The sequence below is a fragment of the Rhea americana genome, unplaced genomic scaffold (assembly GCF_003343005.1).
Source record: "Rhea americana isolate MKP2758 unplaced genomic scaffold, rheAme1 scaffold_385, whole genome shotgun sequence".
NCBI classification, from domain to species: domain Eukaryota; kingdom Metazoa; phylum Chordata; class Aves; order Rheiformes; family Rheidae; genus Rhea; species Rhea americana.
Genome location: NW_028186518.1, coordinates 390,751 through 403,118, shown reverse-complemented (window position 1 = coordinate 403,118; position 12,368 = coordinate 390,751). Strand labels below are relative to the sequence as shown.

The 12,368-nt window shown below is 46.8% G+C and overlaps 1 protein-coding gene across 1 annotated transcript in view; it reads left to right on the top strand.

The window, feature by feature from the left end:
* Nucleotides 1-16: 16 nt before the first annotated feature.
* KIRREL3 (kirre like nephrin family adhesion molecule 3) overlaps nt 17-12,368 on the top strand; it is a gene marked incomplete at its 3' end in the record, with an annotated part of 312,023 nt that continues 299,671 nt past the window's right edge. The window contains exon 1 of the mRNA XM_085313430.1: nt 17-157. Coding sequence (XP_085169556.1) covers nt 97-157 — 61 coding nt within the window. The remainder of the gene's footprint in view (nt 158-12,368) is intronic.

The following is a 12,368-nucleotide window of genomic DNA, read 5'->3' as shown; positions in this document are numbered from 1 at the left end:
GCCCCCCGCGGCGGCGGTGGCAGCAGCAGCAGCAGCGGGGCAAGCGGGGCGCCGCCGCTCCCCCCCGCGCCTCCCCTCCCGCGCCCACCCTGAGGAATGAGAGCTTTCCAGGCAGACCTCCTCCTCCTCATCCTCGGCTGCCTCCTCCTCAGCCACGGTAGGAGCGGCGCCGCACTTGAGTTTCCAAGTGGGGCTCGGGGCGGAGGGGGGTGCTTGGAGGGAGGGCGCCGGAGTTGGCGCGGCTGCCTCTGGCCGTGGCGAAGCTGCTTGCTTAAAAACATATATATAATATGTGTCTTCAGCATGCAGATGAGTTCTTTTTTCCTGCTCCGGCTCTGTTAATTAGACTGTGTKTGTGTGTAAACACGGCTCTGCCTAGCCCTCCTCACCTCGCTCCTTTAGTCAGATAGCCGGTGACAGGGAGGTGCTGGTAGTTAGTTAGTTCGTTTATTTATTTATTTAGGCGAGGGAAAGGGGCTGGGGGAAGCCGCCTCGGCTCGCGTTGGCGGCGGAGGCTGGCTGCAGCCCGCTGCCTGCGCCGAGCCTGCGGTTGCAGAGCCGGGGTAGGGAGCGCTTGGCTCCCCGTGGAGGAAGAGCCGCTTTGAATGCGGCCAGCCGAGGGGAAAGGGGGGGGAGTACAGCCCCATTCGGCTCCCCAGCAGCCAGGGAAAGGGCTGGGGAGCCTGGAGGAATTTGCCCCTCAACTTTGCCGCCTTCCTTTTCCCCCCCCACCCCCACCCTCTGAAACCTTGAAAACGGGAAGGCTTCTTCCCTTTTTTCTTGGCAGAAGGGGCGGTTGGGGTAGCTCGATTTGATATGCTTCTGCATGCCTGCTCCCTGGAGTGCCTGTCACCTGTGGAGGATGCGGAGCTACAGCCAGACCCGAGGAGCTTCTCGTATCTGCTTCTCTGCCCCCCACCCCCCGTGCAGCGCCGGTGTCAAGTACYATCTGTGTCACGCCGAGATGGTCCCAAAGCCAGGGCTGCTTGTATGAGGGAAGGGCTTGGGGTTGCTTTAAGAACAACAAAAAACCCACACAAACGAGGAGAGGAAAAAAACCCACGCAGCTTGTCCATCTGTTGATTAAATGAAGGATAAAACTTTTTGGAGAGAGTGATGCTTCTCAATGGGCAGCTGTTTTTTTTTTTTTTTTGCGCAGCTAGACGGTATTGCTAAACAACCTCCCCCCCAGCCCTGTCCTCCCTCTCTCCTCTGAGCAGAGATGCCTTGTCTAGAGCTGGCTGCTTGCTTCTGCCTGTCCTTGCCACTTTTTTTCCTGAGCTGCAGACTTGGGTGTGATGTTGGGTTCCTACTCTGCCCTCCCTTTCCCTCTTCKCTTTCCTGCTCTCTGCTTGTACTAATATTCCTTCAGGGAGAAAGCTGTGTTTGTGCTCGTCTTTGCTTCGGCACAAAAGAGACCCACTGTGTCTTCCATGTAGACTTCTGGCTGAACAAATTTGAACTCTCCCTAGTGCAGCAGGGTAGCAGCAGGTCCAGGGATATAAGCAATTTGGAAGCTTATCCTGGCCTTCAGTATCTCCCCTGTATCTCTCAACTCCCTGCAGGTCAAATGACAGTTTGCTGGTGAAGCTGAAGTTTGTGTCTTAGAGCCAGTGGGCATTTTTTTTGTAATTTTTGCCTCCTCCCTTTTGCAGCCATTATTTTTAATAAGGGCTAATGCACTTTTTAATAGGCTGTTTGTGTTTGAAAGCTGCCGTGGCTCCTCTGTTCTGCTGTGTATGGCCTGARCTGAGTTGATTTGTCTCCCCTGTCTGTATCGTGAGGAGTGTGCATCTGGTACCTTGCTTATTCATGCTGGGTTATGTGCAGGAGAGATAGTGTCTTGCAGAGTGTTTTAAGACAGTCTCCTCCAGCAGGAGAACTAAATACATTCCTATGAAGTTGCTGCTTGTATTACGTGAGAAAGGGGCTGTCAGTTGCCTTGCTTTCTCTTTGGGGTGAAATATTGCAAAGAGTTCCTAATGGGATTTCACATGAAGGATTCCTTAAACYGTGTGGTGATTTGGGAAAGGAATGGCTTGGATGTAGGGCCTGAAACTTCTTTTCCAGGGTGTGTTGTGTTTGTGCCCTTGGAGCAGCTGCTGTGCTTGTTTGGGCATGCCCAGATGCAGTGGTATTTGCTGCTCTTGGGCACAGGTGCTCCTAACAACCGGTGTGCTGTGTGAGTGGGTTGTTACTGGTGCATCCAGAGGGCAGTCACGCTTCATGCTTGAAAGAAGCCAGTGGGCCAAAACTCACTTGCAAGAGTAGTGCCATTAAAATTGCTTGGCCCTGGCTGCCAGGAGCTTCTGTGGCTCCTTTTTGCAGACAAGGAGCAGGGATGCAYTCACTCACCTGCAGCAGCAACTGGTTTGAAGGGATTTGTCATAATGAGGCAGGTATCACTTACCCTTCCTGTGTGCTTGGCTCAGAGCAATTTCACCTCTGCAGAAAACTTGAGAGCCAAGGTCTAGACCCCAGTTTAGAAACTCCCTTACACAAGCTGCACAGAAAGGGCATTCTTTCTCACCAGCTTTTAAACTTATGCCCTCGGGTTTGTACTTTGTGGGTGCTATGCCTCCTTGTGGCATGCTGGGTTTCTGCTGTTCCTGCAAACAGTACAGACTGAAAGTTGGGCTCTTGTCCGAGCTTACAGGTAGAAGGTGTTTGCTCCCTCTCGTAGGCTATGCTACATCTGGTACTGAGCACAAGGATGGGGTGGGAGGTGGGAGGAACTTGGGCCTTTGATCTCCCCTTTTCCTGACCCTGCTAGGATTTCCTGTGTGAGGTGTAAGATCTGTTAGGCGATGTAACATTTCACTAACACATTTTTACTTCCCTCTCAGATCTTTCTGAGGTCCCTAAGAAGAATAACTTTCAAACATGTTCTTCAAAGCCAGATTGCAGGGTACAGCATATAAATGTCCATTTATATGGACACTAGTCACATGTTTATTCTAGCTGCTCCCCTAGTCACTAGTCACATGTTTATTCCACCTGCTCCCCTGCCTGTCCCTTGTAAAGAAATAATTGCAAAATAGTCTAGGAGGAGGATCTCTTTTGCATCTGAYTTCTGTGCTTGGAAGGGGTTGCATTTTGCCTCTAAAGGTAATCCAGGAAGAACAAACTGTCTTTCTGTGACTCCGAGTAAGAGCCCCTAGTTTCTGTTTCTGAAGGTTGATGGGTCAGTGTTTTCTCTGGTACTGCTTGCTCTTCTATCTGCCTTCCCCCCTGCGCTGCCCTGAAACCTGTCAGGACCACCACAGCTTCTGGTGGAAGACGGTGAAGTCACAGCATGATTTACCTCCTGCTGAAACTAGATCCCTTGTTGGGAAGAAATTGGTGCTGCCATGAAACTGGCTGCTTCTGTTTCCATCTTGTGAACAGCCTCTCCCTCCTGCCCTCTACTCCAGTGTCATCCAAGCTGGGTGAGGCTGGAAGCAACAGAGGAAAGTGGCTACTGTCTGTGAGACCTGGAGTGATGGGAAGGAGCACCAGTGAAGGGGTACCTGCAGCCGCATTCTCCTTGTACTGTGCTGCACTGTAATAACCTAGATGGACTTGGCAAGATCAGAAAATTTTCCTTGGATGGAAAGAGCTCTGTCTAGGAATTTCTCCTCACTAGCCTAAGGAAGGCAAACATGCATTTGAGTGAGTTCTGGGTGTTGCAGGGTGTGTTTTTTCTCCTTCACAGTTCACTGGGTTCCTCCCTGGAAGTAATTTCTTCAGAGTCAAACCAAGATCTTTTGTCAGAAGGGTCCATTATTAGCAGTAGTGGCTCAGCTTTTTAGTGGCTTGTCATCAGACCCCAGGTGAGAAGGGTGAAATTACACTGATGAGAGAAACCAGGCCAATTCCACCTACCACCACTTAGGGCTGGAAGAGTCTGAGAATTTTAACACCACAGGAAAGGTTAGTGGCTGGTAAATAAACAAGTGCAAGCCTTCAGAGTGATGCAAGGTGTCTATAAAAGGGCTAGTGACTTTTATCTGCAAACCATCAGGTGCAAGGGGGATTTGTGGATTGGGGTGTGCAGCAAGAGCGATCCAGAGTAGTGCCTGCTAAGGTGAAGCCCAGCGATCTGCAGCTGTGATTCCTCTTTAAAGTTAATTCCTCCTGCCCTGTAGAGAGCTGTATAGCTTCAGAAGAGGACAGTGTTAGCATGCTTCCTAAACCCAGCAGATAAAGCCCCACAGGCAGGTACTGTTTGAGGAAGTACAAGGAGTGCACAGGGTGCTGAAAAACAAGCAAATGCTAATAGGCTTTAAGACCTAAATCAAGGATTTTTTTTGGGGGGGGGGGAGGGGTGTTTGGTTTTGTAGTAGCTAGCAGCACAAGAAGAAGTAACYAAAAATGATTGAGGAAGGTGGAAGACTGTAATGGCCAAGAGAGTGATCTGGACAGAACTGGGAGGTGTTGCTGATGAAGTGTGCAGGTTTGTCAGTGCCATAGGAATTCACAACTTGTGTGCGTGAGGAGCAGACTGAAATAAACCTCAAATTAGAGCTGGTGTTATCCAGCCTGTGCTATCCTGAGGAAACAACACAAGACTGCCTCTTCTGACACRTTGTCCAATCTGGTTTGATGCACTTGAGATTTCTAATGCTTTCYTATCTTTTGTCTCTCTCTTGCAGTGAGATTTGCTACAGGACCACAGCCTTTCCTCAAGCTGGCTTTTTTGCAGGGTTTGGGTTATTTGAAAGAAGCAAGAGTGGTGCTGTGGTTGCATTCAGATTCCCTTCCTTTGCTAGAGTGAGGAAACTGAGAGGAAGAGCACCTGCCCTGGTGCTAATTGCTGCATCTGTAACCAGCCTCCCTGCTCCAAGGTTATGTGGAGGTCTCTGGGCAGTTTGTGCAGTATGCCTTGCACAGCACATCTTGGGCAGATGTCGATTACTTTTGTGCTTTCCTKTTTTAAAGGGACACCAGTCAGAGCAGAAACGTACATAGAAATTTCTGACAGGTTACCAGCACTGTGTGTCACTAGCTGCCAGACTCTCTGTAGTTGGACTGCATATGTTAGAATAAAAAAGCTCAGTGTTCTTCTTTCTTTTGTAGCTGTAAATAAAGGGGAGAGGCTGATGTGCCCCTTAGGTTGTGAATTGGCTGAGGATCAAGGTCTCTGAATAAACTACTTTCTCTTGCTACAAGCAGACTGTGATGGAGAATGTGGTTCACTTCAAACCTCTGATTTAATGATCAGTTTTGTGAATTTGTGTTGTGCTCCCAGCATTCAGCTCCTCRGTGTGCTAATGGTGAAATGCTGGAGTTGCAGTGCTGGATAAGGAGACTTTATGAAAATTCTTCTAGACAGTACTGGCTCTTTATCACTTCCAGAGTGCTTCCAGTAGGATTTAACAGGCTTTTCTAGAGACCACCAGCAAACTTGTAACAACTGATGCARCAGTTGTTGAAGGTCCGAAGTCAGCTTTCGTTCAGGAGTGACGCAAGTATCTCCTCAGGCTTCATTGGCTGCTGCTTTTGACCGCTGAGTGGTAGTGACTGTGTACAAGCTTATAAATCAATAGGTAGTGAAATAAATTGGTTGTAAATCAGTCTCATATTTTGTTTTCTGAGATTTAAGGCAGCTGATATAACTGCAAGTTCTTAAGGTAGTCTGTCGTGTATTTGGGGCAGGTTGTAGTCCCAGCTTTTGCAGGGGTGTGAGACTCCATGGACTGCAGCATTAATTCCAAGCATGCTGGGAAATGGACAGGACTTCTTTCTTCAATAACAATTGTAGCCTCCAAAGCAGAGCAGAAGGAGCTGTCTACAGAGTGTGTAGCTGGCTTGGCTTTTATATGGCTCTTCCTTTAACTGAGTTGTATTGAGCAGCTTAAAAAAATAAATGTGCTTTCAGTATACCTTTTAGCAGTGGGCTCTGGGCTTCCTGCCTCTTTAAATGTCACATGCTGTAAGTAGGAGGTGGAATGCTTGCATCTTAAATTCAGATGCTAACTTCAGGATAAGATCTTGTCTTAATGTGTTCATTCAACGCCTCCACTTGCAAAGAAAGCTATAGCAAGCTTTTGGTGTGTAGCATTTTGGACTCTTGCTGTGGAACAGAATATAACTGTTTTCTGAGGGCTCAGCTGTAACTGCTATTCCTTTACCATTAATGCAAGCACTTCAGACTTTCAACTAGGATAATAAATGCTTCCTTTGTTTTCAATTATTTTGTTTGGTGCGCATAAGCTCAGGCTTGTGTGGCTGGATGATACTGGTAAATTCAAGTCCTTGGGTCCACTGTAGCCATTCCCAAGATGGCATATGGCAAAGCCATGTGCATATGCTTTGATTGGGATTAATACAGCTGTGCCTAGAGTCTGACTGGATGTTACAGCAGTTAAAGGATGAAAATTAAAGGTGTCTTTTTGGTGAACTACCCTACCCATGTATGGAAAGGGAAATGGAGGGGGAAAATCCTTCAGTAAGTTTTTKGGGGGGAAGCTCAGTGCCCAGCTGTACAGGTGGTGCAGGCTAGAGAAGTCTTAGTGATTACAGATTAAATACACCTTGATAGTGGAAGGGATGAACTTTCTCAAACTTCCTCTTGGGTGAAGGATCAAAATTCTGAGCTGGAGTGCAGTGTTGCTTTTTCTCTCAGAGCAGGGAGTGAGTGCGAGTCAAGGAGAAGCCTATGGGATTTAGAGTCCCACCTTGCATTTTGGGTAGGTATTTGCTCACTAACTTCATACTGCCTAACTCATTAAAAGATCAAAAATGAGGGGACTGAATCCTTTTTGGATGCCCCCCGCCCCAGCAGCATAAACGAGTATTCAAGCTGTATGCTGCTAGTCAGTAAATGTCAATATTGGATGAGTGTTGCCTTCATATCAATGCAATTTAGCATAAGCTGCTTGGAAACAAATGTCTTCCATAAGCATGAGGTGTTTCAGTAAGTACACAGTCAACATTACTATGAGGATTAAATAAATGTCAGCCCCATTTGTGTGCTCAGTAACAAGTTAAGACAGCTGAACTTACATAATGGCCAGCGTGGTAGCGACAACAGGAGGGATTAGGCAAGCCTCCGTGGAGAACGTGAGCTGGAAGTGTCTGAATTGCAGGGGTACATGGTATTGGGGGGTGTGGATCCAGCTCCCAGCAGGGGTAGCTGGCCGTGTGGCGCGCAAAGGGATGCACGAAATATCTTCTCTCCAGAYTAATGGGTCTGTCTTGGTGCATAACCGAGGGAGCAGACCTTGTGTGCTGCTCCCCTTTAGGAGCTGAAGAGAGCCTTTCTGTGAGACCGGCTGSTAACCCAAGGCTAAATGAGATTCAGCCAGCGTCGGCTTGAGCGGTGGAGTTGTCGGCTCAGGCAGAGCATCATTCTGCAGATATGCCCAGCTCACCAGCACTTGCGTAGGATCTGCCTCTGCTGTTTCCAGTGCGAACTGGGAGTTGCTTTGAAACTGATGATCTTGTGAAAGTGAGGCAAAGGGATGAGGCTTGGCCTTTGCCTGCTCTAGGGTGAGGAATGAATTGCAGTTTGAGAAMCAAGTTCTAAGCTTGCCTGCAGCTCAAGGTTTTCCAAAGCTGCTGAAGTGCAGGCCATCAGTGAGGTTAGTCCATGCTGGCAAGGCTTACGCACATGAAGATGRATGAGGGGAGACTAACCTTTGGCTGATCTACTTTGAGTTGTGTGTGAGGTTTTCTCTGCCAAGCAGACATACTTCTTGTGAAGGAAAGCTGACCCTTAAAAAGGGATTCAAATTCAACTAACAAATTGAGGAAGGGATTTAAACCTCTGCTGACAATCAAGCAACATCTCAAGCTGCTTGTGTGGGAAATGCCTATTCTTTACCACCTCTCACTTGGCATTTCCACCAGTCACCCAAGATGTTACTGGATACTGTGTCTTGATCAGTCCATAGCAAGCTTCATCCCCTGTGCAAACAAGGAGAGAGAACTTGCTCTCCCCTTGAGTAATGAGAGTAAGATGGAGAATTGAGCTRGCTGTGTCTCCATTCCCAGAGAGGCTAGCCGGGGAGAAAGGAGCAGTTCAGCAGGTAGCTTACTGTAGCCATTACAGCGGCACAAAGTAACTGTAGACAAAACTGTCAACTGTCAGATAAGCCTTATCAGCTTCTCTAATGCCTGTCTCTCTCTAGTCCATGTGGGCTTGTTACCCCGCAGTGTATATTTTAATGAYGGGCCATTGCTGTTCCAGGTGACTTGAGCAGAGCATCTCTGTTGTGTCCTAGCAGCCCCTCTGAGCCTCTCTAGAGCCTCCCTCTGAGCAGTTGGAGGCTTTGCAGTTAACTCATACAGGGGACTCTGACTGTGGCTTTTGCCTCATTAAGCTGCACCTTTACAATGCTGAAGAAACACCTTGCAGATGTGTGGAGTGTCTTAGTAATTCAGACTATTGGGAGGGAGTGCTGGGGTGCACAGGGGAAGGAATACCCGAGTATTTTGGGTATCAAACCAGGTCACCTGGCAGAGCTAATGTAGTACAATCCTCACTTTTTCAGTTCAGCCTGGTGGTGGCAGCAGCAGCGCTTGCATGGAGCAAAGCAGCCTACTTCAACCTGCCAGTTTCCTTTGGAAAGGTGCAATGAGACTTGTTGGGCTCCAGCTCTGCAGGGAGGCTGAAAGCACCAAGCCTGTGTCCTGGGGTTAAGCACAAACCCTCTTCCCCCCTACTGTGCTGCAGAGGGCTTTTGGAGGGATGGGGTAGGGAGAAGTGTTGAAGGAGATTAAGTTCGCACCTCTCTCCTGAGGAATCCTGGTCGCCCTGTTGAACCTATCTCCTATGAAACAGGACAGATTTTGAGATGACCCTGACAGGGAGCACATAGGAGTAGTGCAAATGCCATCAGCAGACCTTGCTCAGAAAGCAGAAGAGGTGAGGCGGTGGGGGGAATGTGGTGCTGTTCCTGGCACTCTGCTTCTTGGTGATGGGTGAGGAATGCATTGAGTCTCAGGGTGTGGTGGAAGGTGGTGATGAACAGCCTGTGTGTGCTGGAGGGGAGTGTAGTAACCTTCAGCAGCTCCAAGGAATGGCTTGCCATAGCTGGTCAGTAGTGCCTTGCTGTGCTGTTATTTTACTGTCTTTTTATGAGCTAATCCCAGAGTGTGATTTAACACTTTTCTATTCTGCTTCTGGCTGTGTCTTTAATAAGCTGGGAGTGACTAGGCCAGCCCCTCCTCCCCCCCCCCATGCTGAAGAAATGGAACAAACAGATGCTAAAATTAGGCACAGCTGTTTGCAGTGTTTTGTCCTCCTGATTGTGAAGTCTGACACTGTCTATGCTTATTCCTTGTTCTGTCCAGAGACTGAAAAGGTTTAAGATGTCAAAGCTTTGAGTGAGTGTAAATTAACTCCTTATGTTTGAGCTGAAGCCTCATTTATTGGTGGATGGTAGCTTTCTTGTGATTTCCTTATTCACGTTTTTAATAATGGAAATTGCCAGGTACTGTCAAGATAGGCATATTCTTTCTGTACTTGGGGGACGGCAGTGCTGGATTTCTTTGCTCATGTGGTTCCTACTTGGAGACCAAGGAAAATATCCTTGGCCTTGCTGTTCCTTACCCTTTACATGCTTAAACCCAGTTCCAAGAGTGGGATCCACATACTGGATAGGTGTTTTGCTCTCACTTCAGGGAGGAAAATCTAATATATAATATATAATATATATATATATATATATATATATATATATATATATATTGATTAGTGTGTGGTCTTTGCATTTGTAGTTCAGTTGGGGTGGGTGTTGTCCCATGTGGCTGGTCTTCCTCAGGCATCTGGGATGTGTTTGCTCCTGGCAATGAGTGAAGGAGGTGTGTGTATGGTTTTCCTTGTTTTTTTCTTTTAAGATATGTTGATTGCCTCTGCCTGATGCCCCTTGGAAAATGTACATTTGCCTTCACTCGAGTTGCAGTAGGGGCTCAGTGTCAGAGGAGGAAGCTTTGTGGGAGATCAGAAATGTCTTTGTTTTTCTGGCAAGCCTGGAACAGTGAGTATTGCCTGCTGGTAGATCTGTGATAGCAGCAGCAATGTTGTTGGGATGCATGCAAGTCGGTCTTGCATAATGTTGCAAGTTTGAGGGATATTTGCTTCTTGCGTGAATGTATATCCTATACCAGAAATAGTTTCTGGAAATTCTTCTTCCTCTGGTCATGCTTAAAATGGTAATATTGGTTTAAAATAGATGCTTGTGATAAACTAGTAAATGCACTGTCCTTAAAGTCTTCAAAGCCCCCTTCGATCAAACTGGCTGGCTGGAAAGATGAGGAGATCCGAATGCCTTGCCATTGATTTAAAGAGCACATCTTTAGGAGGATCTTTGCATTCTAAAGAGCTGACACCTCATCTTCCTCTCCTTCAGGAGGTGCTGACTGCATCAAGGTGGTGTCTTCTGCACTTTCTCAGCATCTGTTCTGCTTGCGTGCTGTTCTTGATCTCTCAAACTTGCCTTGGTTTCTCTTCCTTCTGTGCCAGAAGCAAACCAGAAGGAGTGCTAATGAGACAAAGTGGATTTTTCCTGAGAGTGCTTGGAGGTGRAGGAAGAAGAAAGTGAAACACACACCTCTTTTCAAGAAAGCAGGAAGGACCAGGAACCCTTGCCCAATGGTTGGATATCTCTTGATGATGTCTTCCCAGTGGTGATTGCAGCAAGCTTTTTCTCCACCCTACTGTTTTTTCTGCAGCCAGCAGATTTCTCTGTACGATTTGGCTTTCTCCCAAGCATGTGCAGAAATCCATATTGTGCTCCTAACCTGTACAAGTTGCTGGGTGACTTCAGCAGATCAAAACTGCTGTCCCCATGGAAACATCTTATTCAAAATTAGGACAAAGAGTTGAAACTTAACTTCCTGTAGAACAGGAAAAGTTAAAGGATTTTTGGACTGGAAACTTTGAAATGGACTTGTCAATTCCATGGGTGTATGTGCTTTTGTGAATGGCTGGGTATTTTGTTGTGTTTTTTTTTTTTTTTTTTGTTTTCTTCCTTCAATCTTAACATTGAGCTCCAGAAGGGCTTCTGGTTTGAAAAGCTTTGTGAATACCACTGTCCTCTAGTGGATGAAGCAGAGCTGAGAAGCTGTCATAGAAACTCTGCCTAGCAGCCACTGGTCATCCTTTTCTGGGATGTGCATCTCATCTTGCCAGCAGGATGCCATTTTGTCACAATATATTTAAGTCTGAGAGTGTTAACCTGATCTGTATGTCTGTAGAATACTTTGCAGTAGATTCAATATGATTAGAATTTATTCTTGACACAGTTTTTCTGTTGGTTTGATAGCATGCTTTTATCCTCCATTCTTCTGTACACTGGGAGAACATCATGTGCCTGTATGCGTCCTATTTGCTTTTTTCTGCAAACACCCTTAAATTCCACTCATTTTTTAGAAGATATGGAAGGATTAAAAAGGTGCCAGTGGTATTTGTCTGGCCTTGGTGCATTGAGCAGGTAAGGAAAGGATCTAAGAGGCAATTGAATAGATCGATGGGCAGTAATGGATATAATAGTAATTTTTGTCCTATGTTTTTAATAAAGTGATTGACTACAAACGCAGCTGGAGCCCCCGTGCGGAGACCAAGAGATGCAGTTAAATTATGGAGGCTTTGTAACTTAATGAGGCCATGTAATAAAAATGAGACATAATGAACAAAGTATAATAGTACTATTATGCTTATGACTGCTCTAGCAGAGGGCTGAGCAGGCAGTGCCTGAACATGCTGGGGAATGATCTCTGGGAGGAAGGTCTGTCTTGGTTGGAATGAAGATGGGGAAGTCGGAGCACACTTGGGAGACTTGGAAAATTACTAGCTAGCCATATAACATACTTACGTGTCCCCTACTGTCTGGGCTCTGCAGGAGYTGATTTCCACATATGTGCACCCTTGTTTGTTTTGGGTGTTTTTTGTGTGTGTGTGTATATGGCTTTGGGTAGGTCTCTGCTGCTCTGGGTTTTATTCACCTCATTTAGCCTTAGGAAAGTCTGTGGGGATGTAGGGTCAGCTGGCTATGGAGATGAAATTGTGAGGGTTCAGGTTCTATAACAGACAGGTAAAGCATTGAGATTTTGTCAGAACCATGGAGGCAAGATGTGTGGGGAAGCGATAGGCAGGCACTCAGGTTCACCAGGGTTGCAGCAACTTTGAGAAGAGTCTGCATGCCAGCACCTTGATTTGGAGACTCAGTGCTGAGTTTTGCTTTGTGTACATTAGCTTGATTGGGGCCTTTTTGGAGGTGGAGGTGGGAGGTGGATTAGTGTCTGCAGAACAGTTATGTTCCCACTGCTGTTAAATGTAGTTAAACTTGAGTGACTTCTAATCTAATAATGAAAGGAAGAGAAATAGGCGTTCTCAGTGATGCATGCCCCTCACAGTAAGTACTAATTGAAAACAGATATTT